Below are 25,829 nucleotides of genomic sequence, written 5' to 3'. Positions count from 1 at the left end.
ATGCTACAGAGGGTCCCTGGCTATCCAAACTGGATTGTTAAATATTAGACAAACCTCAAACCATCACCTGAACTTTATCTAATCTTCAACACTCCAGTTTTGATTAACTGTAGCCTCAGATCTTTTCTGTCAGGATCGGAACCCAATGTGATCTGCTGTTGTAGCTCATCAACCTCAAGGTTAGAGTTTAGATGTTCTGCATTCTGAGATGCTTTTCAGCTCACCTGAGCTGTAAAGAGTGGTTATTTGAGTTACTATGTCACCTCAAACCTGTCTGACTATTCTTCTCTGACCTCTCTTATCAACATAATGCCTTTACCCACACAAGTGCCTCTCACATCTCACATTAACCGAAGCTCTTCACCTATTTATCCATAATCTGATTCATGACGATGCTCCTACATGATCGGCTATATCACGTAAGGGCAGGTGTTCAGAGTGTGTAATCCTACATCACTTGTTCTCCATGGAAAAAAAAAACCTAGACACAAAAATTCTTACATACATTTATTTTTAATCACAGTACCCAATATTGTACATATTATTTTCTCCGTTAAGTGCAGCTAAATATTACATTGGCTTCCAAACAAAGTGCTGCTTTGACACAATAAACCTAATCAGTGCATTATACTGCATCCTTGCAGTGATGTGGGAGAAAGCAGATGGAAACGGGGACAAAGTTTCCATCAGTAAAAGAGGATAAAGTAAATGTAGAAAGCTACACACACAACTGTGATAATCAACAGAACAAATGACACTAAGATTCATCCTCAATCTTAAAACCGCTTCATTGGGGTTTTTTTTTCCCCTCAACTTTTTTTTTATTATTAAATATTTAATCTATTATGACATTATAATAAAGGATTACATTATTTATGTGATTACGGTTGAAATAACTTCAAAAGTTTGAAATTTGGTTTTATTTTTTTAAATGTTTTTAAGGTTTTACATTTTTATTAATGGTCTGATGGAAACAATGGTGCTGCTTGAAACAGATGATCGCATGTATTTAGCTCAACCTCAATGACAAAATTTCCAATTCATTCCACTCCATTTTTAATTTTACCATCAGAAGAAAATGTTTTGAAAGTAATTTCTAACCCCTGCCGAGGTCTTTTTCCAGAAACATCCTGGAAACTTTGTGTATTAGACTGAATCTTTTCATTATTATCTACTATAAAGGAAATAACATCGACATAGAACGTAAAAAAAAAAAAAAGCTTTGTGGTGGAAATTGGTGTTTCATTTAGTCATTGAATTGTGTTTCGGTGTCATTCTGACGACATCAGTACTGTAGATTGATATTTTCCGTAATTGTAGATGAAATCTTGATTAAAAGCAAAATTAATCATGACGCAGCTTGTGGGGCAAAACAGACATGGAGGATAGAGAGCTGCTAATGTGGAAATTGAACTGAACACAAATGAAATAAAGCACTATAATCTGTGTTAATATGTAAATTGAAATTCCAGCTTTATGTGCTAGACTTCGTACGATATTAGTTGAGCAAAACAATGGTTATTTGCATGTCTACACTCACCAGAGACTATAACAAACTCTACCAAGGTTTATTTATTCCTGTCATGTCTATATAAAACATTTAGCCAAAGGTTTTATATGCAGCCATAAGATGAACTCATGCCTGTTCTTTCATTTCTGTGCATCAAACCAAAAATGTGAAATAACAGTGTAAGAAAAAAAAAGTTGTGAGTGGAAAACGGAAGTAAAGTCGAGCCATGCATGCGGCGTAAGATCGGTCGGATGAATCATTTGTCGCCTTCCGTCCTGTCCTAATATAAGTTTCATAGTGGTGACAAAAAAATCTTAGTTTAAACGTCACTTTGTTTCACAGTTGTGAAAGAAACTGCAGCACGAGCGACGGACGCTTTTCACTAAGTCATTGCGGGTGTGATTGTAGGGTTTGTGTGAGAGAATGTAAGCAGATTTAGATAATCAGCACAAAAATAAGAAACAACTTGGTGTGAAAGCAGCCTAATATTACGACTGATGATGCATCAAAGTTTCATGCATGTGCTTTCTCAAATAATAACAATGTGGTTTGTTGGAATCAAGAGAGGAGAAAGGACCCGTTAGTGATGCGTGTGATGTTTTCCCCTCTCAGGCATTTTGGAGCAGAGTCGAGTAAATCATCTTGGTGATCTGCAGCACTGTTGCGTGTAGCGAGTACTGGATCACGATGGTCCCGAAGCCCTTGTAGAATCCCAGTGGACCCTCCTGGCTTCGTATTGCATTTATGCAGTCCCTCATCCCTTCGTACTGAGAGTTAATGGGAAGCACCTCGAAGCCCAGGTCGGTGTTATCGATGATGGTGCGAGTTCCCTGAACGTGCAGGCGATGCAGCACCGTCTCCAGAGGAAACAGCAGCACGTCAGCACACAGGTTGGCAACGAAGCTAGCGATCAGCTCTGGGAAATAGGCGTCCAGCATGTTCTGGACTGTCTCCATGCCGACTTTAGTGTGTTTGGATGACGCGCTCGTGCTGCCACGGCGATGCAGCACGTACAACACCAGCTTCTGCACGCTGGAGCTTATGATGTAATGTAGGACGCCGTGGAGGACGGTAGGGAAGACCAGTGTATAGAGAGGAAGGAGGCGTTTACTGTGAGGCACACCCAGACCCAAGACACGCCCCACACCCTCCTTGACGCAATCCAGGATGCCGGGGTTGTCCCGAATGATCTCGCTCTATATGGAGAGAGAGAAAGGAAAAAAAACAACAACGCGTACAACAGAATCTCTTTCATTAAAATAACTTTTTTCCAGCTATATATAAACAATAGACATCAGATGCACCATAATATTCCTAGAACTAGATTTGTAAAGTTCGTCGCAACAAACTTTGATGTTGGCTTTGACGGTGCATGTATTCGCAAAGGCCAATGCTTTTTGGAGGTGAGTGGACATAAGGGTCAGTGTTACTTTTGGAGGTGAGTGGACAGAAAGATTGTGAAAGCTACTGGTCCGCTAGGGTGCCGATACATTTGGAGGCGAGCGGACACGAGCATGTGACGTGACCAGAATACACGTGAGGCAGTTCCCTTCATTGTGCTGAGTGTTTTGATATGTAATAATAATAATAAGATTTACTCGGAAAACAGACTGTTGGCTTCTACAAAGCCAACATAATTACTAATTACATATGTTCCTATTTGCATAGCTAATGCATCTAGATAAGCTTTATCATTTAATGTTCTTCAAATGATTTCTTCGAAAGTCATCGGTAACTCTTATGCATGCGTCGGTGCTCGTCACTTAATAGACCTAAAACAGGTTTAAACAGGACACTGACCTGAACAGTTTCAATCAGGCTTGCTGAGTAAAACGGCAACGCAACCACATGGGTTAAACTGGAAAAAAAGAAAAAGAAGAAGAAGAAGAAAAAAAATATCACTCTTGCTCAAAACCATTCAAGAGATTAAGATAAGAGGTCAAGTGTTAGACATTCCTTGACCAAAAAAAAATCAACACTTGACTAAAACCCAAACAAGTCTGAGCAGACATGTTTTCTTTAGAATTTCACAGATGTAAGAGTTACAACAGTAGATAAGCATAAGAAAAAAAAGGGGGGGGCAGATAAGCCCCGAAATATGAGGTGACTTAACATGAGAAGTCGGTGAATTAACTAAATTATCAGGGGGAATTTTCTTTAACATTACTCTTGTGACATAACCTGAGCTATTTTTGATTTTTTTTTTTTTTTAATATATTTCCGGGTGCATTGTCAAAGTAACAGGAACGTCAGTTTTCAACAGAATGCGCTAAACACGAGCGCTCCGGGTTTAACGTACGGGGGGAAATCCGTCATAGGCAAAAGTTTAAAACTGGGGGTCATCGAAGCATTTATTATTGTGACACATACATGACAGAACAGTGGAATAACTTTTCTTCACATATCCCAACTCAGGAGGTTGGGGTCAGAGCACAGGGGGCACCTATGATACAGTGCCACTGCTTAACTGCCCGACATCATCAGCATCAGCTTTATACATACGACATTCACCTCGTTTGAATAAAATCTGATGTTTAAATAAATGAAATGATGTCTATGCTTGAACATTAGGTCACATGACCTGTCAACATGTCGATACTCTAGGCTTAACCCGTGCTATGAACTTAATCCGAAGGTATGTCGTTTATGTATATTATCGTTCAGTGTCTAAACTTGACCACAGATTTCTGGAGTCTCTATCCCGAATAAAGAACACAGGATACCGTGATGTCTTTTTACCATCGTGACTGTTCCGATGGGACTCGCCGTATATTAGTATTAAAATTGTATTCTGTATTGTTTTGGTACTCCACTGCTACTCCTGTAATAAATCCGTTATTCCACATCCTCATGGAAAATTAATCCTGTTTGAATCGGGCTTTCGAGAGCTAGACTTGAGATTAACATTTGCCTAAAATCTCTTACACTATCAGTGCTGATGTGGTCATGCTGGTTAGAAGCAGACAGAGAGAGTGGATTGTGAGGAAAAGTGACCTTTAAGAAACAAAAAAAAACCCCAGTAAAACTCCATCCGTAACGCAGGGACCCCTGCGTTACCGACGAGCAGTAATTTGTATGCAAAGAAATACTCTTAAAATATATTTCAAGCAGGAAGGAAGTTCATCTAAGATCAAATCGAATCAGTTTATCTGCTGGTTACAAGAATAACCCCATCGAAATCCTGTAAACATTCAACCGCTCGTTCTTGAGAAATCGTCTTACAAGATTTTTCGGGTTGGACACGCGGACGGACGGAGAGACAGACGTCCCGAACACATAACAGACAGGAAATAAGTCAGTGCTGAGGTAACTATCTGATCTGATCGTACGCCGTGACTAATTGTGACACCGTAAAAACCCTACACACGGAGTTATTAATAATTAATTACAGCTTTCTAACAGATCGTATCAAAGTGTTAGAAATGGTGAGGTTGTACGTCTGAAACAGCTTACCCTTTCAGAATAAAGTGGCCTGCGATTTGTTTGGGGTTCCATCTGTGAGGCAGCTCCCTGTAGGGGGGACAAATCTTGTGATTTCACATTGGCTAAAGTTAACGTACTGATCTTGCTACAACTGGGTAACTGAAATCGTAAAAAATCACGTTTTCTTAATGAGAAATGAAATAATTGTGCTGTCAAGAGATGTCTCATGTCTCTCATTAAGACATTCACATCTGTAATCATTCATATCTGTATTAGTGCAAATAAATAAATAAATAAATAAGACTATTCAGAGAGAGCGAGAGAGAGAGAGAGAGAGAGAGAGAGAGAGAGAGAGAGAGAAAAAGATATGATGTTCATCGAGTGCTTCGACACAGCGATCAAACCCGATCGCATTAAAGTGATAACTCTGAAATTGGGGTCCGGTGCTTTAATGAGGAAATGAGCCGCATGTAAGTCACTTTCTGTCTGACCCGCACACTTCGGTTGTGTCCTGAGGTGGACGACGGATCGCTAAATTACTACAACAAAAGGAGAAAAGATATTATTATGCCATATTGCTTGCCTTGGCAACGGGGTGCACTCGCTTATGATGCCCTCTGTCCCGAGGGTCACGCCCTGGACCACGAACGTGCTTCCCATCCCTTTCCATAAAGCCTTCGGACCCTGACACACACACACACACACACACACACACACACACACACACACACACACACACACACACACAGAAAAGAGACGTGAACTAAGCCTCGGATCTCTAGTGATGTCGATTACTGATAGTTATTACAGGTATGTCGGGAAATGTGCTATAATCGTGATATAAATATAAAATGAAGCCTTTGTTACCTGAGATTTGGAGACGTTGTACATCACATTAAGAGCTGATAAAGGTGACAGGTGGTAGCATCTGGCCTGGTAATTCACCTGAGACGCAATAAAAAAAAACGCAAGAATTACTGTACAGTGACGTGAATTAACTTTTAAACCCAACACCGAATGAACTTGTAAACACCGCAGACCTATACTTAAATATACACATACAGCTCCATGACACTGGTTCTGCCTATTTATCTATTGGACAACTCGTTTTTAGTTTATTACATACTGTACAAGATTTATAGACATTTCCTGCTTTCCTTCTTCTATTGACGTATCGTTTGCACCTTTCTAGAAATAAATGCTTAGCAAAATTATCTCCTAAAACAACAAGAACAATTATTTTAAAAAAATTATGTCTAGAAATAGGTTTAATAATGTTAGATTTGGTTTACTGGAATCTTATAATAGAAAATAATATATTTAAGATATTCAAAATATTTTCAACATTGATGTCTTTTTAGGACTTTTTTTTTTTTTTTTCAGGTTTCTGCTTTTTCCCCACTATCTGTAAATCCTTCTGAGGTTTTTTATTTTCCCAGTTATATTACTTTTCTTCTTGATGTCATTCTTGACTTCGTGTAGGTGTTTCTTCCATTTCTGGTATTTTTTTTTTCTGTGGGTATTGTTAGGCCCAAACACAAATATCTTTTTATCTCTGGCTTTTAGAATTATCTCTGTAAAAGGCCAGTTTTCTGTTTGGTTTTGCTGAATCCCTGTGACTGAAGGTTTAAATGAGAATTAAACTAAGTGTTTATGTGACGAGATCTTTGTGTTTTTTTGTTTTTTTAGTTCTGTCGCAAGTAATCAGCAGGAAAAAAACAGTGACCGACGGTTCTGGTTTGTAGATAAGGTGTAGAACAAAACAACGGGGATTTAAACCTTTGCGCTGAAATGCCAAAACTATCCCATAGGTACATATTGCATTAGCGTAGATTTTCCCTTTAAAAAAATACTACAGTGCGATTAAATGATTTTAAAAAAACGAATACAATTATCTTTCGTTACGATTACCTGGCATTGCCGGCGAAATACGATGCACGGGTGGGCTAGAACGTTTTCTGTAAAGAGGCTGAAGAAAAGTTTGTTAAGAATACACTTCAGACTTTAGACAAAGTTCATGATTTGCATGGTGTGTGTGTGTGTGTGTGTGTGTGTGAGTGTGTGAGGTATACGCTACCTAGCAAGACCAATCCCAAATCCAGCAAATCTGTTCAACTGATCTGAAAACATACAAGAAGAAGAAGGAGGAGTAGAATCACAAAACTTGTGTCTGTTTAAAAGACAATGGCATCGGATCATCGGATGGAAGGATTTCACTCAACAAACAGCAAACTCGGGAATGTGAAGGAGCTTCTAACTTTCGCATGGACAACATTATTAAACAACATGCAGCACCCGGCATAAGACTGGATTACTGTCACCACCCTGAAGTATTTTCCAATAAAAGCATGTCCGGATGTGTTTTATTCCTCTTATATTGCAGCAATTTGTCAACAATAACCGTTTGTAACAAGATTTTGTGATTTTAACTATTTATTGTTACATTTAATGATATGGAATAATGTCCACAAAACAACTAGGATCCTGTTATCATTTATATTAAAGCAGCTTTAAACAAATTGTGTTTTCTCTCAGGTGCAGCATGAATACATGTATTCACACCAACAGTGTGTAAAGCTTGAATGAGTTACATTGGTCAATGGGAACATCAGACCAATCACTGAACACTAAAGATCCTACTGATCAATCACTGATCACCACTCACCCTACTGATCAATCACTGATCACCGTTGTTGATTTGACTGACCAATCACTAATTATCACTAACCCTAATGACCAATTCACTAGTCACCAAAGTGGTCACTGAGCACCATTTCCCTAATGTCCAATGGCTAATCACCACTGATCCTACTGATCAATCACTGATTATCACTAACCCTACTGATCAATCACTGAGCACCACTGATCCTACTGATCAATCGCTGAGCACCACTGATCAATCACTGATTATCACTAACCCTACTGATCAATCACTGATCCTACTGATGATCAGTAGGATCAGTCACTGAAAACCACTGATCCTACTGATCAAACACTGATTATCACTAACCCTACTGATCAAACACTGATTATCACTAACCCTACTGATCAAACACTGATTATCACTAACCCTACTGATCAAACACTGATTATCACTAACCCTACTGATCAATCACTGAGCACCACTGATTCTACTGACCAATCACTGAGCACCATTTACCTAATGACCGATGACTAATGACCAATCACTGAGCACAATTTACCCAATGCCCGACGACTAATCGCCACTGATCCTACTGACCAATCACTGAGCACCATTTACCTTATGTCCGATGGCTAATCACCACTGATTCTACTGATCAATCACTGATCACCACTGATTATCACTAATCCTAATGATCAATCACTGAGCACCACTGATTCTAATGACCAATTCCCTGGTCACCAAAGTGATCACTGAGCACCGTTTACCTCATGTCCGATGGCTAATCATTACTGATTCTACTGACCAACCACTGAGCACTATTTACCTAATGACCGATGACTAATCACCACTGATCCTACTGACCAATCTCTGAGCACCATTTACCTAATGTCCGATGACCAATCACCACTGATCCTACTGACCAATCACTGAGCACCATTTACCTAATGACCGATGACCAATCACCACTGATCCTACTGACCAACCACTGAGCACTATTTACCTAATGACCGATGACTAATCACCACTGATCCTACTGACCAATCTCTGAGCACCATTTACCTAATGTCCGATGACCAATCACCACTGATCCTACTGACCAATCACTGAGCACCATTTACCTAATGACCGATGACCAATCACCACTGATCCTACTGACCAATCTCTGAGCACCATTTACCTAATGTCCGATGACCAATCACCACTGATCCTACTGACCAATCACTGAGCACTATTTACCTAATGACCGATGACTAATCACCACTGATCCTACTGACCAATCTCTGAGCACCATTTACCTAATGTCCGATGACCAATCACCACTGATCCTACTGACCAATCACTGAGCACTATTTACCTAATGACCGATGACCAATCACCACTGATCCTACTGACCAATCTCTGAGCACCATTTACCTAATGTCCGATGACCAATCACCACTGATCCTACTGACCAATCTCTGAGCACTATTTACCTAATGTCCGATGACCAATCACCACTGATCCTAATTGGTTTGGCCCAAAGTGTTCATGAACATTAGTGATGTACTGGTGTCCCATCCAGCTGGAAATCTCCCACTTAAAGTGCAACGACCAAGAAGTAATAATAATCTATTAGTTTATATTCTGTTCAACATTATAATGTGATATGCAAATGAAGGGAACCCCCTTAATGAATATGCAGATCAGCCCTGAACACTTCATACAGAACATGTGTGTGTGTGTCTCTGGACCCCGGTCTCAGTACCGGATGGTGGAGCAGCTGTTTGAAGCTCGTCTCCAGCCCCAGGTGCTGCAGGAGGCGCTTCAGACTGCGGTGTGCGGTCACCAAAGTGCAGGTTTCTGCTGCCCGGGATGTCCGGAGGCGTGGTGACCCAGTGCTGCAGGTCAACGCTGGACGAACTGTTAAACGACCTTCCTGAATATCCTCCACCGTATGACGGCTCCTCCCTGCCCCTGTAACCCAAGCCGTCGAAGCTGTCAGGGCGCCTGGAAGTCATGTTTACTGGGACACAGTACGGACAATGCTACAGAGTTAGCATGGAAGCTAATACTAAACTGCAACCTCTGACCTCCTGTCTTACTTCCGGGTTCGCTCTGGGTTTCTGTTATATATATATAAATAAATATATATACGTCATCTTAATGTTGCCAGGTTGTGATTCAATAACAAACGATAACGGAGAACAAAATGCAACGTCATATCGTTCAAATCTTCAAATAGTCCCATAATATAAAGGAAAGAAAAGAAAAAATATAAAGAAGAGGAAAAGAGCGATAGAACTGAGTTCGAAAAGAGGAATTAAATGAACAGATATAACAAAATGAATGTTAATTTCCAGCTTAAAATGTAAAAATGTTTGGTTTCTTTTCAAACCACTTTGGATTTATGGATACGAAACTTTTTAAATAAACTCAAATAAAAAAGGATTTAAAATAAAAAAATATGACGTTGCCATTTTACTTCAAGCATAATAAAAACTTCTTTTTTAATCTATATTAATTCTTATTAAGAATAAGAATATCTTAATAAGAATTAATTGAATATATTTTATCATATAAGAATTAATATAGATTAATATGTTTAATGATTCATTTGTATGATAAAATATATTCTATAATTATTTAATTAATTTAATTATGATTAAAAAAATGTTAAACATAAAAAAAAAACCTACTGAACATGAACACTGTGTTTAGCGTACAGAATGTACAAGAATCTGTTATATAATTTTTTTTTAATTTTTTGTAAAAATTGGTTTGGTAAATTAGCTGTAAAATTGTAAAATATACTTCACTAATTTTATTCTTAATGCAATACTTATTATTATTATTATCATCATTATTATAATATATATATATATATATATATATATATATATATATATATATATATATATATATATATATATAATTATTATTATTATTATTATTAAGTCCAAACCAATTTCCAATTAATATTCTCAAAACGATTGTCCCAGTATTATTTTAGTAAAATGTTCTTATTACATTTATTGTTTTAAATATTAAAATATAATATACTATAATATATTTAATATACCATTCAAAAAAGTTTCTTAACGGAGTTTTCTTTGCAATAATCTCGGAAAACCTGCAAGAACTGCATCAAATACAATGCTATGTTCTCGTGGAGAAACTGAGATATTAAATATAAAAAACAGAATATATAAGAAAATAACCTTTATCATTTTACACATCACACATGTTTATACCCAGCTGCTGTACTGTATCCATATTTACTGTATACATAATCAGTTTAGGGTTGTCTTTTTTATGTTTTTTTTTTTAAGTTGGATTTTAATATGTTTTTAATTATTACAGCTTTAATTTGCTGGTCATAATTTGAGAAGGGGATATTGTGTTCATTGGCAACCCTGGTAAATTGTTTTTAATCGCAAATAATATACAACCTATCCAGATACTCCTTAATACATTTCACACCTATTGTAATACAATATAATTCACACAACTATAACCGAAATACAAAAAAAATGTATAATTATTTGTAGATATTATGCTGCACATTTATCTCCTCCCTTTAATTGCTATCCAGCGCTGGTGTCTATATTGCCAGATACTCGTATTTTACTCAACGTCGTGTTACAGATTTTCTGCTTTTCTTTAATTCTTAACGTCATCTATGATCGTACATCTCAAATAAAGCAGCGTATTTATTATGAAATGACGTTTGTAAAACCGTAGGTATAGAATGTATTTGATCTACGTCGTGCTTATCTTTTTTAGGCAGATCTGGCAACCCTGGTAGCTTTAACCCTGCAACAACATTCATTCATTGATTAGTTAGAAAGGCTGCGGTAAGAATAAAGCTTATGTGATTATTTTTTATCAGTAATATCACAAACGATATCAGTGATTAATCGATGATTAATTGATGATTGTAAACGTGCTTTCGTTATTTGTATCGATGGCTTGCAGGTTGTTTCAAATGCTAACCGAAAGAAGATTAGCATTGAAGATAGCTAGCTAAAGCTTATCCCTAATACACACACTGGGGCTTTATTTGTTGTTATAAAACAATTTATAAAGCTTGTCATTTTTTAAAATTATGTATAAGGCTTATTCCAGTGTTGTTATACAGCTGCACAATTCCAGATTATTAGTCTTACCTTCCATATACTGTAGGTCACTTTGTTTGTATACATTGTTTATTCAGACTGGAGCACATCTGGATGCAGGATGCAGATGTTTCATCATCCCTCTATTCTATCCAGTGTATAGTGACCATCACTGGCCAGATGTTAATTGGATGCTGGTCTTTTCTTAACACAGCAGTTAGACAGACCTTGTTATATATATATATATATATATAATGACTGTCAGCATTGCTTTGGTAAGACTAGGAGGTCTGGTGCTGTGATGTGCAGACAAAAATTGTACATTTTTAAATTTACCACATTTGTTATGGTGGTAAAGTAAGAGTTTTCTCTCATAATTCAAGGATCAGCGGTTTGATCCTGAGCTCGGTTTACAGTCTGTGTGGACTTTCTGTACATGTTCTCACTGTGTCTGCAAAGGTTTGCATCCAAAACATGCCGGTAGACAGATTTGTCTGATCCAGAATCCGGCACAATCCTCTCTATGAAGTTTAACCGAGCATCTCTTTTTCCTCAACAGTGTGCCATCTGATGGTTGCTGGATGTAGTTGAAGGAGCTGTCCTGTGGTTCCCTTACAACCCTCCTCGATTTTCCCTGCACTGCATGGCTTTTCCTGATCGCATCTCTCCTCCCGTCACCGTACCCCTGATCCGACAGCCCCTCATGCTTTGGATAAGGGCTGCTCACAAACTGCCTCATGACTGCCTGGATCGTTCTGCCAGTCAGCCTGTCGGCGTTCTCCATCACAGGCATATGGATAGTGTGAGTGTGTTTAAAAAATTGTAGGGAAATATAAATACCAGTCCAGGGGTCCAGATAATATACAGCTGATTGTAAAAACAAGCATGCTCGGCAATATTCTAAGGAGCTTGTCAGATTTCTTCACAGATTTGGGCCAAGATGTGTCAAATAATATAAACATTTGTGTCTTAAGTGGTAGTAGTTTAAAAGGAGAAGCATTTGCTTGTGAATTTGACAAATTCTAAAAAAAAAACACTACTACAAAAATAAGCACAAAAAACAGCCGTAAAATCAATCACCAATAAATCCTGACAGAACACATTTTTAGGACAAAATAAAGAAGACTTGAATGCATAGGAATATTAAGAAGAAAAAAAGGATGTATAAAATAATGTAAAAAACTTTTCATACTAACAATAGACACTGTAAAAAAAAATTCATTCATAAGAGAATGATTCCACATTTGATGTTAACACTGAACCTGTTACAATACAAGTTGATTTCAGTGTGTTGACTTATTCAGAACTTATTCAGAACCTGGAGTAAGCCAAATCACCTATTTATTTTGCCCATTTATAAGTCGGTTTAAAAATCTAAATAAACGTAGACAAATGTCTTTCCTGTGAGTCTTTTGAATCGCTGCCTATTAAATTAATGCATCGATCTGAATCATTATCTGATCACTACACACCTAGTACTTAGGTACAAGTCCACAGTATCCAGGTGAGAACAGTTTAAGTTTTACTTTCTGACCGTGATAGAAGTGTCCACTAATAACATAAACCTCTGTTATATCATCTGAACAGCAGAATTATCCCATAAATAAATTTACAAAACAATGGAATGGATTTCGTTCCAGTCAGAATCCACGGGGGCAAAAACTTTTGCTCCGATCTGTATTAAATCTGGGTGAACCGGTCCTGTAACGATCAGCACTGCAACGTTCGTTTCAGAAAACGGAAATTGTTTTGATTATCTTAAGAAACACTCAACGAGGTAGAGTAAAGTATGTATGAATAAATAAATGTATTTATTGCTCATTTGCATATTTTTTCATCAGTATTGAGAAGGCAAGCATTTCAGTTATGCTTAAAACTAGATGTGTTTTGCTCCTATTTACATTCTTTGGCTACGTTACAGAGTCTAAAGAACACGTTTTGTTTAGAAAGCCTTCATTTATTACGATCGCAATCGCACCAAGATCGAATGAGAAGATAATATCTAAGCGAAGGATTGTTTCTCTCAGGTATGCCATGGCAGTGATGAACCACCATGTGTGTCCAGTCGAAAACTGGTAAGTCAGCGATTTCCATAAGTCTTCAAATAGCACAGGTCATGATCATTATTACATGTGTGGCAGCCTGGAAAAACCTTTCACATGCTGAAATCTAGATCTGCCCTGTATAAAAGAAGGACATACAGTACTCAAAGAAGCATACTTAAAGACTAATTGGAAAAACAAACCCATATAATATAAATAGAGTATAAAATTTTCAGGGAGATATTTTGAGAGGAAAAAAAGTGTTGATTTCCCTTATATACAGATACCTTTAGGGTCATTGTGTGCTATTTATGGCTCTGAAAATAAGAATGCATTCTCTTCTGACATTTTAAAATCAAGCGAAAGCGGAGACGATCGGGAGCGTCACAGACATTTTGACGGTGGGAATGAAAACAAACGACTTGAATCGAGGAAGCGTTCGCCACAAAGATCCAGTCAGACAAGTGTGATGTTTTTACTGTATGTCAGGAAATCATACTTAGCTTGTGAGGTTTTTCCACTGCGTTTGTTAAACTAGCTTTTTAGCAGAAGAATTTTGTTGGACTGTCCTGCGCATAATGACCACAGAAGGTTATTTTATGAGGCCAATTCATTTAAGGAGCTATTTTACAAGGTTTCATCAGAAAAAGTTTTAGAGTTTCTGTCATATATTAATGTAAAAAAATTCATTTAAGTTGTCTATATTTGTCTATATTTATTACTTTGTGATTTTAGGTTATTTTAGTTAGATAGCCTCAGTAGCTGACATGGCAGTAAATTATAGCAACTAACTAACTTTTAGCAGAAGAAGCCTTTATTTGTCACACACTGTAATATCAATTACAGCAGAATGAAATTCTTATCTTCGTGTATCTGAGCTTATTAGGAAGCTTGTGCCAGAGTGATGAGTCAGTTATTATACAGCACCCTGGAGCAGAGAGTGTTAAGGGCCTGGCTCAAGAGCCCAACAGAAGCATCTCGGAAGTGTTGGGGCTTGAACGCTTGACCCGATTATTAAGGCAGAGCTTTAATCACGACGGCCCAACATGATGACTCAACATGCAATATGATAGCTGAGGAAAGAGACAAAATTAAATAAAAAAGTGCCAGAGTATGTTTTTGGTCTACAACCTCGCTTCGGCTATAATAAATAAACAAACAAACAAACAAACAAACAAATAAATAAATAATTCAGCCACAGTGACATCCGAAAGGTTTTTCCACGGTTTCAGCTCCTGTCTGTCCTATCTCCCTATCTAACACATGGTTACATGATTCACAGGTCTTATAATGTGTCTTGTAATGAGGAAATTGCCAAGAGGGGCTTCCCCAAGACCTGCTGTACTCTACAGGACATCCCTCTCATCAGGTTTTTTTCTCTTCCTACGCTTGGATTATTGTGCTCAGATTTTCTGCACGATGCTCGATCATATCTTCAGTTTCCGATAGCACTGATTTGTGACATTTCTTTTTCAGCAAATGCGGCTGCTACCCGCCCGAAAGCTGTCTCTTCAGCCTGATAGGCAATGTCGGGGCATTTATGGGTAAATAATCGTCTCAGGTTTGCTCGTGAGTGCTTTATACGCTTTGTAAAATCGACAGGCTGAAAACGCTGATCATATAAAAACTGTGTTTTTTTTTTTTTAATTTGAATGTTTGCTTCACATGAGACTTTTTTTTTGGTGTAAGTCTTTTCCACTGAAAGTCTGCATCAAAATTAGTTTTACACTTTTGGTTAGTCTGGTGTTTGGTTTGATTTAGCTTCACGCTGGGTATAATTAAATAAAGCTTTGGCTGAAATGTGGTGACGGAAATAAGGTGCGGAAAAAACCTCTGTGTGTATAAATCACCAAAATCATCAGTGCACAGAGCCAGCACTAAGTAAATGATTAAATATTGAATAAATAGCTAACGTACGTGTTTGTTTAGTGTTTTGTTCTTTTTCTTTTTCTTTTTCTTTTTTTGTGGGTCCAAATCTCAAGACCACATCAAGACAGCTCTGCCAACAAGCCTTTAGTTCACTTTGTGCCTTGTGAATCACTTTAGCAGCACAGTGATGTTGGCTTTTCCGTTTGATTCACTTCCAGCAGTCGAATCATTAAACGAGTAAAGTATTAACTAAGTAAGTATGCATAGAAATGAGAAAAATCACCTGAGCTTCAAGGTTCAATTGTTGTGAAGTTATTTGACTCTGAATCGAATCGACTGCTAGAAGTGAATCAAAGCAAATCACAAGTGAATCAGAAGTGTCAATTTCACTCTGATACAGATTCACTCATTAGGCCATACATTTAATACTTACCATAGATAACTTGTTCATCTTTAAAAATTTGTTCTCTCTCTCTCTCTCTCTCTCTCTCTCTCTGTCTCTGTCTCTGTCTCTGTCTCTCCAGTGGTGATGATTTGTATGTTGCGATACGCTCATGTGGTCGAGCACAGCCATCACTGTTGGGTCAACACAAGTGCACTAGTATCAGGTTGTATTAATGCTCTGGGTCTTGTCATGGTGGGCAACTTCCAGGTGAGCTGAGAAAGACGTGAAAACAATATCCACCCCTGCGCTGACCTTGTCACCAAATTCCTGATTGTTACCTCTCTCAGGTGGATCATGCGAAGACTCTGCACTACGTTGGGGCCGGAGTTGCATTTCCTGCAGGACTGTTGTTCGTGTGTCTGCAGTGTGTCCTCACCTACCGCATTGCTGAGACAGCGCTAGACTTCTGGATGGCCCATGTGCGCGTGGCTCTGTCAGCCGGAGTGCTGATTTCTCTCATCCTCAGTATCCTTACCGGTTTATCAAACTGGATATCAAATATCGATTCCTAAATTGTTCACATTAACGCAAGAGTCAGGAAAGTCATGTTCGTTTGTACTTAAACGAAACAAGAGCTCCTGTGTGTCTGTAAATCAACCAAGATCACCCATTTACGGTATTTATCCAGTATGACTTAGTATTATTTCAATTTATACAGGGCCTTGCTAAAGGGCACACCATTGGCAGCTTGCCGAACCTGGGGTTCGAACCCATAACCTTCCATGACCTTCCGATCAGTAGTCCAACACCTTAACCACTGACCTACCGCAGCCCAATTCGATATAATTCGATATAATTCGATGAGTTGCTGCAGGCAAAACAAAATTGGGAAGAAAAGAAAAACTTAACCCCGAAAAATATATAGAAAAATATTTTGAAGTTAAAGGATAATAGAAGAGAAGCAACACATGTACAAGGACATAGTCGAAGAAAGGAAGAAAATGAAAGGAAACAAATGCAGAAATACAAACGAAACTGGTGAAATTTTTTTCATGGTTTAAATCTTAACACAAACTCTTTGTCCTTGTTCATTAAAATGGGAAGACCTAATTCACAACGCTTGGGGTGTACAAACTTTCACACGCAACTGTCAACATGGGTATGGAGAAATAAAAGCAAATTTGCTGCAGTTCTTGACCCATACTCAGAATTTGTTCTCTGCATTTAACCCGTCCAAAGTGCACGCACACAGCAGTGAACACACACACACACACACACACACACACACACAGAGTGAACACACACCCGGAGCAGTGGGCAGCCATTTATGCTGCAGCGCCCAGGGAGCAGTTGGAGGTTCGGTGCCTTGCTCAAGGGCACCTCAGTCGTGGCCGGCCCGAGACTCGAACCCCCAACCTTAGGGTTAGGAGTCAGACTCTAACCATTAGGCCATGACTTCCCCCAATATTTCCGGTTATTCCCCCAATATTTCCGGTTATTCCTATTTAACTCCCCATCCTAAAACAGGTGGCGTCTTCTTCATACATGAGAGCTTCATGTTGCAGCATGCTGCCGCCATCTGCGAGTGGATCTTCACAGTCCTCGTCCTGGTTTATTATGGAACCTTTACCTACGAGTTTGGCAGCGTCAGCACCGACACCATGATGGCCGCCCTCGTCAACGGCAGGCCGCACGACCCATCGAGCTCAGGAGTCATCATGGGAGGCATAGGGAAAAGCGTTCCCATTGGCTGTGGCGCTCACAGCATAAAGTCACCAGGAGGAAGCAGCACCTCCACACACCTCAACTGCACCCCGGAGAGCGTGGCCATGTTATAGTGAACGGACGGGAGGTTAGGGCTCAGGTAAATCACGGATTTCAATCTTCCTGATCCGTGAGGTGCTGGAAGAGAGCAAGCGTAGTGTTATAAAAGTTCTAAAGTTACATACGATACGAGAAATATACTTTCTTGAAAGCAGCTTTCTGACCCTAAATAAATATTAACACTGACAATAACACCTAAATAACGAAAGAGAAAAAAATAAGGTCCTTCCTAGTTAACTGTATAGAATAGAATAGAATTTATCCACATTCATAACCCCTGGACCAAACCTCAAGATTTAGAGAGAGTTAGAAATTTAAGGAACACCAAATTTCACAGATCCTTCAGTCATCGAACTTCGTCACATTACAATATGTGCTGAATATCGTGAAGGTGGTAAAGGAAAAACTCCCATCAGCTATAATTATGAATCATTTACCTTCTATAACTGTGTAATATATAGTCAAAAAGTGCAATTGTACAACCAGGGGAATTCATTAATGAGTCGACTCTTTGACTCCAGCTCTTCTGAGCATTTTGACAGCGTAAAGCAGACGCTTCAGAGCTGAGTGGCATTTTTGATGACCGGATTTTTATTTTAATTAGTACAAGATAAATAGACGCCGTGACTTTCTTTCTGAACGTTCGTTCATCGCATCACCTGCCGAGTTGTTCGACACAGCGCTGAGTTTTCTGGTATTTAGCAGCACCCTTATCCAGAGAGACTTACTTTTTTTTTAAATTATTATTTCAATTTATAAAACTGAGCAACTGAGGCATAAGGGCCCAGCAGTACCTGGGATTCAGACTCATGACCTTCTGATCAGGAGTCCAACAACTTAACCACTAGGCTATCACATGCCTGACAATGTCTTCTGAATCGATTCAGATTAAATCAAACACAATGGTCAGCACAATCAGCCGTACACCTACAGTAAGGATGTAAATTTGAAGAATAAAAGAAGACAATTGAAGTCAGATAGGAAAGCAAATCATGCAAACGAACCACCTTTCCGTCGTCTCGAAGACGCGTCGAATCGAAAAGCAGACACTTTTACGTCGCATTGTTTGTTTATTCAATTTTCCCGCTTTTGTTTGCAAAACGAAATTCATACAATTTCATTTTGCGTTGCATTTTATTGTTATCAGTTGGATAGAAGTGTTTTTTTTTTTTTTTTTTTTTACAGAAATACAAGCACTGCTGTGCTCGGGCAGAGAGTAGCTTTTTTTTTAATGAGAAAATAATAGTTTATTATACGTAGTCAAAAAATACCTTTCGCGAGCAAATCTGCCTTAAAATAAATTGGATAATCCTCTAACGCAGACCACACATGCGTTTTTTGTTTTGTTTTGTTTTGTTTTTAATATGAGACGAATACACAGCAATACGTTTTCAATGACGGTAGTTTAGTTTATAATTATGGATAATAAGTGACAGATTTTCCAGTTGTCTTAATTGTACAGCATGCATTCTGTGCCACTTTGAACCAAGCTGTATATTCTCTGTTTGAGAAGCAAAACCAGACGCTATGTACACCATAAACACCACCCAGGGTAGTTTCCGAACGAACAGAAGGGATCCAGTTGCAGAAGAGAGAAAGGACATTTTGTAAACTTATCATGGTGCCACAATTTTTGTCAGTTAACCATGAGCCAAACCTTCACGTGTACAGTTTACATGCTGCTAATCCGATCGCTTTTGCACCACAAAACAGTGAATACTAACTTAAAAGACATTTCTAACGACTATTTTTTATGTTCAAACACTTCAACACATACAATACAGTATATTTCTTTTAATTTTTTTAGCAAGAAATATATTTTACTACCCGGTGCTAAGACGAGGTAGAGGCAGTCGTTGACGACGGCCCACGCAGTTTCTCGTCGTATTGTTACCGTATGCTCGGTAGAAAATCCGCTTATAAACGCTGTGTTTCGGTTTCATATCTCGATCACAAACCTCGCAACATTGCAGCTGTTTCTTGTTTTAAAGAACATAGTATTCATTACACAAGTGACACTACAGGCTTCAGAATTCTTATTTTGTAGTTTCAGAAATAGCAGACATGTTAATGTGAAGCTCAAACACGTCCTGAGTCTATACAGCATTTTAGTATTTAGTCAGAGACGGTTGATGCTTGATAATGATTATGATGATATGGACGATTCCATTTTATTGTAATATGTTATTTATTGTTTGTTTATTTTCCATTTCTGACACTGCAATAATGACATATTGAACTGTGCCAAACTGGGGCTGGGCGATATGACGATACGATATGATATGAATATCACGATACAATAACGTGATACGCTTTTCTAAGTTCTGGACTGATATAGTCTCTGATAGTCTCAACTTTAGCTATTTTTTTGTACTTGATGTTCGTGAAACCACATCATACCCTGATATCTACAGTATAGTATCCTAAAGATGACCAGTAAGAGTAGTATGCAAACAGGAAAATAAATAACACCAAACTTATTATTTTCTCATAATTTTATATCACAAAGTGTATCATTCCCTCTAATTCTACAACAGTTTGCAAACCATTTTGAAACTGTTGGATTAATAAATTCGCCTTTTAATTTTTAACCGTTTATAGTTACATTCGATGTTTTGCGTAGCGACCGTGAGACGAGATAACGTTAGCTGTTATCATTTACAATATAGCAGCTATAAACTCTCAGTCCTCAACCAGCATCTAGTTATTTTTTTTTAAAAGAGACAAAAATAAAAAGTCTTGTGTTGCCAAGAAAGCTGAACACTGAACACTGGTACTGGAGACTCCTTCCAAAATTATGTAGAGTCTCTGCCATACATGTCCCTGGATTAGTAAGAGCGCATTAATATACAGTGGAAAAAAAATGACTCAACATCTTCTGACCAATCAGATTTAAGATTTCGGCAGTGCTGTGGTATTATGTGTATATATATAAATAGATAGATAAATTTGCCATATCGCCCACCCCTGGTGCTTCATACCTCTGTAAGAATCTCTGTTAAACTGCTGAAAGTTAATCATATTAATTAATAATAACCTTTTCTATAACAGGCCAAATTCAAAAGCCAGAAATGAAAGCTACTACAGTGTTGTATGGATCTTACACATGATAAGTACTTCAGGTTCAAACTTCGGGTCAAATGATGCAAAGGCTCTGATGAACTAATCCTGAATTGTTAATCCTGAAACTTGTTAACAACGTGTCTTTTTCTCTTATTTGTTTGTTTGTTTGTTTGTTTGTTTGTTTGTTTGTTTATTTATTTATTTATTTATTTTTGACTTCTAATCTGAGCAAAGCTAATAAATAATAACTCTGTCCTATTATGATGTATCGAAGTATAAAGTCTAAAAGAAGGATGAAATGGATCACCACATTGAGAGTAGAGTCTTTATCGAATAAACATCAGATTTACAAAACCTTTCCTTTACTTGTACAATAAAAATTAAAAAAAAATAAATAAAGATATTATATAACATTACACTATGCTGAGATGTTGCTGATATTGCGATGTCGTCGTTTAAGATTTAAAATGTATCTGTATTCTTCAGTATAAATTTGAACATCAGTTTGCTTCCAATTACACATAGAGTTGCAATTATTATAATATCATAATTATAAATAAATCAAATTACAACCTACAGAAGCAACTGGTGTTAAAAGTTTGTACTGATATATTTCATATATTATTTTATGATGTTTGTTATTTATTTATTTTCAATTATTATTATTATTATTATTATTATTATATCATTTTTTAACTTTTAAACCTTTTTTAATGTAACACAATAGTTTTGAAGAAATATTCCGGTCTCGTTATCTTATATTTTTGTCATTTTGGTCACCTCTTTTGCCTTTCTTTCCTTTGTTTAATTTTTTTTAATAAATAAAAAAACAACAACAAAAAGTCACAAATTTATTATATTTTATTTGTGTAGTGTTTTTAACAATGTCACAAAGCAGCTTAAAAAAACATTTACTTTTTTTTAATAGCAAAGAAACATGAATATACTGAATGTTTGCTGTGATGAGTATCATTTATTCATTTATTTTCAGCACTTTATTCAGGTAAGAGTTACTGTATGGTGGATCCTGAGCCAGGAAGCCATAACTACTTTTTCGTACCAAGAGTCTATTCACTCAACTTTAGCGGCAGTACGAAGAAACCAGAAAACCCACAGAAAACTCACTTAGATACAAGTTGGACCTGAGACAGTAGCCAAAGCTACCACCACCATGCTACCACCACCATACTACCACCACCATGCTACCACCACTGTGCTGCCCTGAATGAGCTTCAATACTTGAAGAACTTTTAAGGATGCAAAGATTCCTTAAGTATACAAAGTCCAACGTCTACAACATAGAGAAATTACGCTAATAAGACACTGAGACCTCTTTACGATCGACATAAATACCTTTATAAAATAATCCCGTTTTCAAGAAAAACTAGAACCACATTTTTGGTTCCTAAATATCATTTTGTCTGATGATCGTTTCTGACTGACATTTTGGTTTTCTGGCTGTGACCAAGAACTAAAAAATGATCCACAGCAATAAATGTTCCTTTTGTATGGAAAGATCTATGTAGTGAAAAAGGACTGTTCTGTTTATTGTGGCAACAACAAAGGAGTCATGGGTGGAAATGTATCCCGGGCAAGCAAAATATCCTTCTGGCACCTTTACAGTTAAAACTGGCCTAATGTGTAGAAATAAATTAGTGATTTTCAACAATGTCCAATAATTCACCTTACATACAGAGTGTCTGTTACTTTTGTTTAAAGGTCAACGTTTGTTGTTTTCCGTCCGTGTTCCCTCGGCAAGGATTTACAGCTGTTCTGTTATGTTAGGTTTAGAGGTAACAGCAGCTCTCTGCACACTTGCACCGTCACCGGAGTGTTCACTGCTGAACATGATGGCAATTATGACGATGATCACCAGTGCCAACACCACCATAAGCGCTATTAGTCCTGCTTTACTCTTCAGATACTCCTTCCTCTTCTTCTGTTTCACCTTCTTTGTCTGCTTCTGGAAGGACTGCGACTAAAAATCAATATATACACATATCTTTAAAATACAGAGGCAAAAATACTCTATCAAGGTCAGAATTGTCTATTTCCGATGATCATGAAAAACGAATGTAATTAATTTTCTATATATCATTAGGGGTCCAAGCACCAAGTTAACTGAAAGTCTACTTTTTATCTTCGTTATTATATTTTATTATACTATAGTAAGTACTGTTGCGTTCTCTAATCTGATTGGTAAGAAGATGTTGATTAATGTTGTATAACAGCAGCTCTGACTGTACTGTACTGACAGCTGTATTTCTAATAACAGGTTCATTATGCGCTTATTCACATACGTTATAGTTCCTATAGTAACAGCTCATTCAGTGGGATTTGTATGGACACTCGTCCGGTGTCAGTGCTTTTGAAATGGTCAGTAAGTTTTCAGGATGGACGACTGCACACTTTCTGGTTCCTCTGTAACATGACAGAGTGATTTTTGCACAAGGCGAATTAAACCTCTTAAAGCTTTTACTTTGGAAGATGTTTAAAAAAAACAACCTTTATTTTTACTATTTCTTTATATACTCTCTGTAAAAACTAAATGACAGTTGGTAATCTTTTATTTATTCAGTAGCAAGTCATTGAAAATATAAAAGATGGCATGCTCACTTTATTCAGTAACACAGTAGCGCGCTCGTCCAGATCCTCCAGTTTTTCTTTTCTTTCCTCTGCTTTATTCAGGTTGTCCAGCATGATGTCCTTCACCTCCTCCACCTCCTTCTGAGTCTCTTCCAATTTGCTCTATTCGTAATGATGCATGCAAGCAAACACGAGTTTATTGTTTAAACCTACAGATAGTGTCACTGCATTCAAAAATGAATTTAATTTTGCATTCAAAAGTGAATTTAATTTTGCATTCATAAATAATTTTGAATTCAAAAATGAATTGAATTTTGCTTTCAAAAATGAATTGAATTTCACTTTGCAAATTGTAAATTTAAATGGTCCCATTTCTCGTCTCTCAAGGGTGCAACTTTTAAACAGAAACAGCAAACCAGACAGTAAGAGTACAGCTTAGGATACTGTACCCCGTTTTATGACGTCACAATACAGACTATTTGCGTTCACACGTGACAAAGTATTACAAAGTAAACTGCTTTGTGCACCATAATATTACTACTGGTGCTACTGGTTACTACTAATCATAATTACGACTTTGATTATAATTATTAAAGGTAAAATTGTAATTGTACTGAGTCTAAGTTGTAAACCTAATGGGTTTTAAACCATTCTCAGAGACATGTTTACACCTGGAGTTATGTCCTGGTGTCCACCTGGTCCCACGTCCTCTAGGTCAAGGTACCTTTTAAATAACCTGTTAGAAAGAAATCCACAAAATTCACCCAGGTTATGAATAATAACAGCTGCCGGAAATACACTTACCATCGTTCAGTTTTATTGCTGAAAGGCTTGAGCGAAGAAATCGGTGAATAAAAGGAGGAATAGAAAGTGGAATGAAAGAAAAAAAAACAAAGTCCGTGCCTTGTACTGCAAACTGCTACAGTATGAAGTGCGCTTCCTTGTTTCTTTTCCTCCGCCAGAGGGAGATGGAGGGAAAAAAACACCGCGTTTACACCACAAACAGGACCTGTTCATTTACATGGGAAAAAATGGGCCACTGTAAAAACATTAAATATATATATATATATATATATATATATATATATATATATATATATATATATATATATATATATATATATATGCACAGTACTGTATATATATATATATGTATATATATATATTTGGGAAATATATAAATATATATACACACACACACACACACACACACACACACACATATATATATATATATATATATATATATATATATATATATATATATATATATATATATATATATATATGTGTGTGTGTGTGTGTGTATATATATTTCCCAAATATATATATATACATATATATATATATACAGTACTGTGCAATTTTCATAAATGAACAAAATGCGGTGAATGAACAAAAGAGAACAAAAGAGATCTAAATCAAATCAATATTTGGTGTGACCAGCCTTTGCCTTCAGAACAGCAGCAATTCTTCTAGGTACACTTGCACACAGTTTTCGAAGGAACTCGGCTGGTAGGTTGTTCCAAACATCTTGGAGAACTAACCACAGATCTTCTGTGGATGTCGGCTTTCTCACATCCTTCTGCCTCTTTATGTAATCCCAGACACACTCGATGATGTTGAGATCAGGGCTCTGTGGGGGACGTTTATTTATTTTAATTTTGATGACTATAACTGACAACTAAGGAAAATGCCAAATTCAGTATCTCAGAAAATTAGAATATTACTTAAGACCAATGTAAAGAAAGGATTTTTAGAAATCTGGGCCAACTGAAAAGTATGAACATTAAAAAGTATGAGCATGTACAGCACTCAATACTTGGGTAGTTCAATAGTTGGGGCTCCTTTTGCCTTAATTACTGCAGCAATGCAGCGTGGCATGGAGTCGATCAGTCTGTGGCACTGCTCAGGTGTTATGAGCCCAGGCTGCTCTGATAGTGGCCTTCAGCTCTTCTGCATTGTTGGGTCTGGCATATCACATCTTCCTCTTCACAATACCCCATAGATTTTCTAGGGGGTTAAGGTCAGGCGAGTTTGCAGGCCAATTAAGAACAGGGATCCCATGGTCCTTAAACCAGGTACTTGTAGCTTTGGCACTGTGTGCAGGTGCCAAGTCCTGTTGGACAATGAAATCTGCATCTCCAAAAAGTTAGTCAGCAGCAGGAAGGTCCACATATTACATGCTGTATATATGTTTACATATATAACCTATATATGTTACATATCGTACATATGTAGGTACACAGCATGTAATATATATATATATGTAAAGTTTTGTAGCTGTAATGATTAACCTGTAAAAGATTGAAAATATTTAATTCTAGTGTTAATTGAGTTAATAATTTAATTAACACTGGAATTAAATCTAATTAAATCTAATTGA

The 25,829-nt window shown here is 37.3% G+C and overlaps 3 protein-coding genes across 3 annotated transcripts; 1 reads left to right on the top strand and 2 right to left on the bottom strand.

The window, feature by feature from the left end:
• Positions 1-494: 494 nt before the first annotated feature.
• On the bottom strand, positions 495-9,693 carry slc25a46 (solute carrier family 25 member 46). Its single transcript, XM_027143939.2, has 8 exons — positions 9,325-9,693; positions 7,011-7,053; positions 6,845-6,902; positions 5,801-5,878; positions 5,517-5,617; positions 4,964-5,020; positions 3,311-3,368; positions 495-2,706 (listed from the first exon to the last, which is right to left on the bottom strand). The coding sequence occupies exons 1-8, from the start codon at positions 9,575-9,577 to the stop codon at positions 2,119-2,121; spliced, it is 1,236 nt and encodes a 411-aa protein (XP_026999740.1). The 5' UTR covers positions 9,578-9,693; the 3' UTR covers positions 495-2,118.
• Positions 9,694-11,165: 1,472 nt separating this feature from the next.
• tmem150ab (transmembrane protein 150Ab) lies at positions 11,166-18,976 on the top strand. Its single transcript, XM_027143984.2, has 8 exons — positions 11,166-11,413; positions 12,234-12,476; positions 13,702-13,749; positions 14,999-15,085; positions 15,193-15,260; positions 16,110-16,237; positions 16,318-16,495; positions 17,498-18,976. The coding sequence occupies exons 2-8, from the start codon at positions 12,412-12,414 to the stop codon at positions 17,806-17,808; spliced, it is 885 nt and encodes a 294-aa protein (XP_026999785.1). The 5' UTR covers positions 11,166-11,413; positions 12,234-12,411; the 3' UTR covers positions 17,809-18,976.
• A 2,727-nt stretch (positions 18,977-21,703) lies between these two features.
• On the bottom strand, positions 21,704-24,404 carry LOC113641327 (vesicle-associated membrane protein 3-like). The gene is made up of 3 exons (XM_027144004.2): positions 24,248-24,404; positions 23,474-23,605; positions 21,704-22,835 (listed from the first exon to the last, which is right to left on the bottom strand). The coding sequence occupies exons 1-3, from the start codon at positions 24,248-24,250 to the stop codon at positions 22,620-22,622; spliced, it is 351 nt and encodes a 116-aa protein (XP_026999805.2). The 5' UTR covers positions 24,251-24,404; the 3' UTR covers positions 21,704-22,619.
• Positions 24,405-25,829: the final 1,425 nt, after the last annotated feature.

This window comes from Tachysurus fulvidraco, chromosome 26 (assembly GCF_022655615.1).
Source record: "Tachysurus fulvidraco isolate hzauxx_2018 chromosome 26, HZAU_PFXX_2.0, whole genome shotgun sequence".
Taxonomy (NCBI): domain Eukaryota; kingdom Metazoa; phylum Chordata; class Actinopteri; order Siluriformes; family Bagridae; genus Tachysurus; species Tachysurus fulvidraco.
This window is presented reverse-complemented; position numbering and strand designations above follow the sequence as displayed.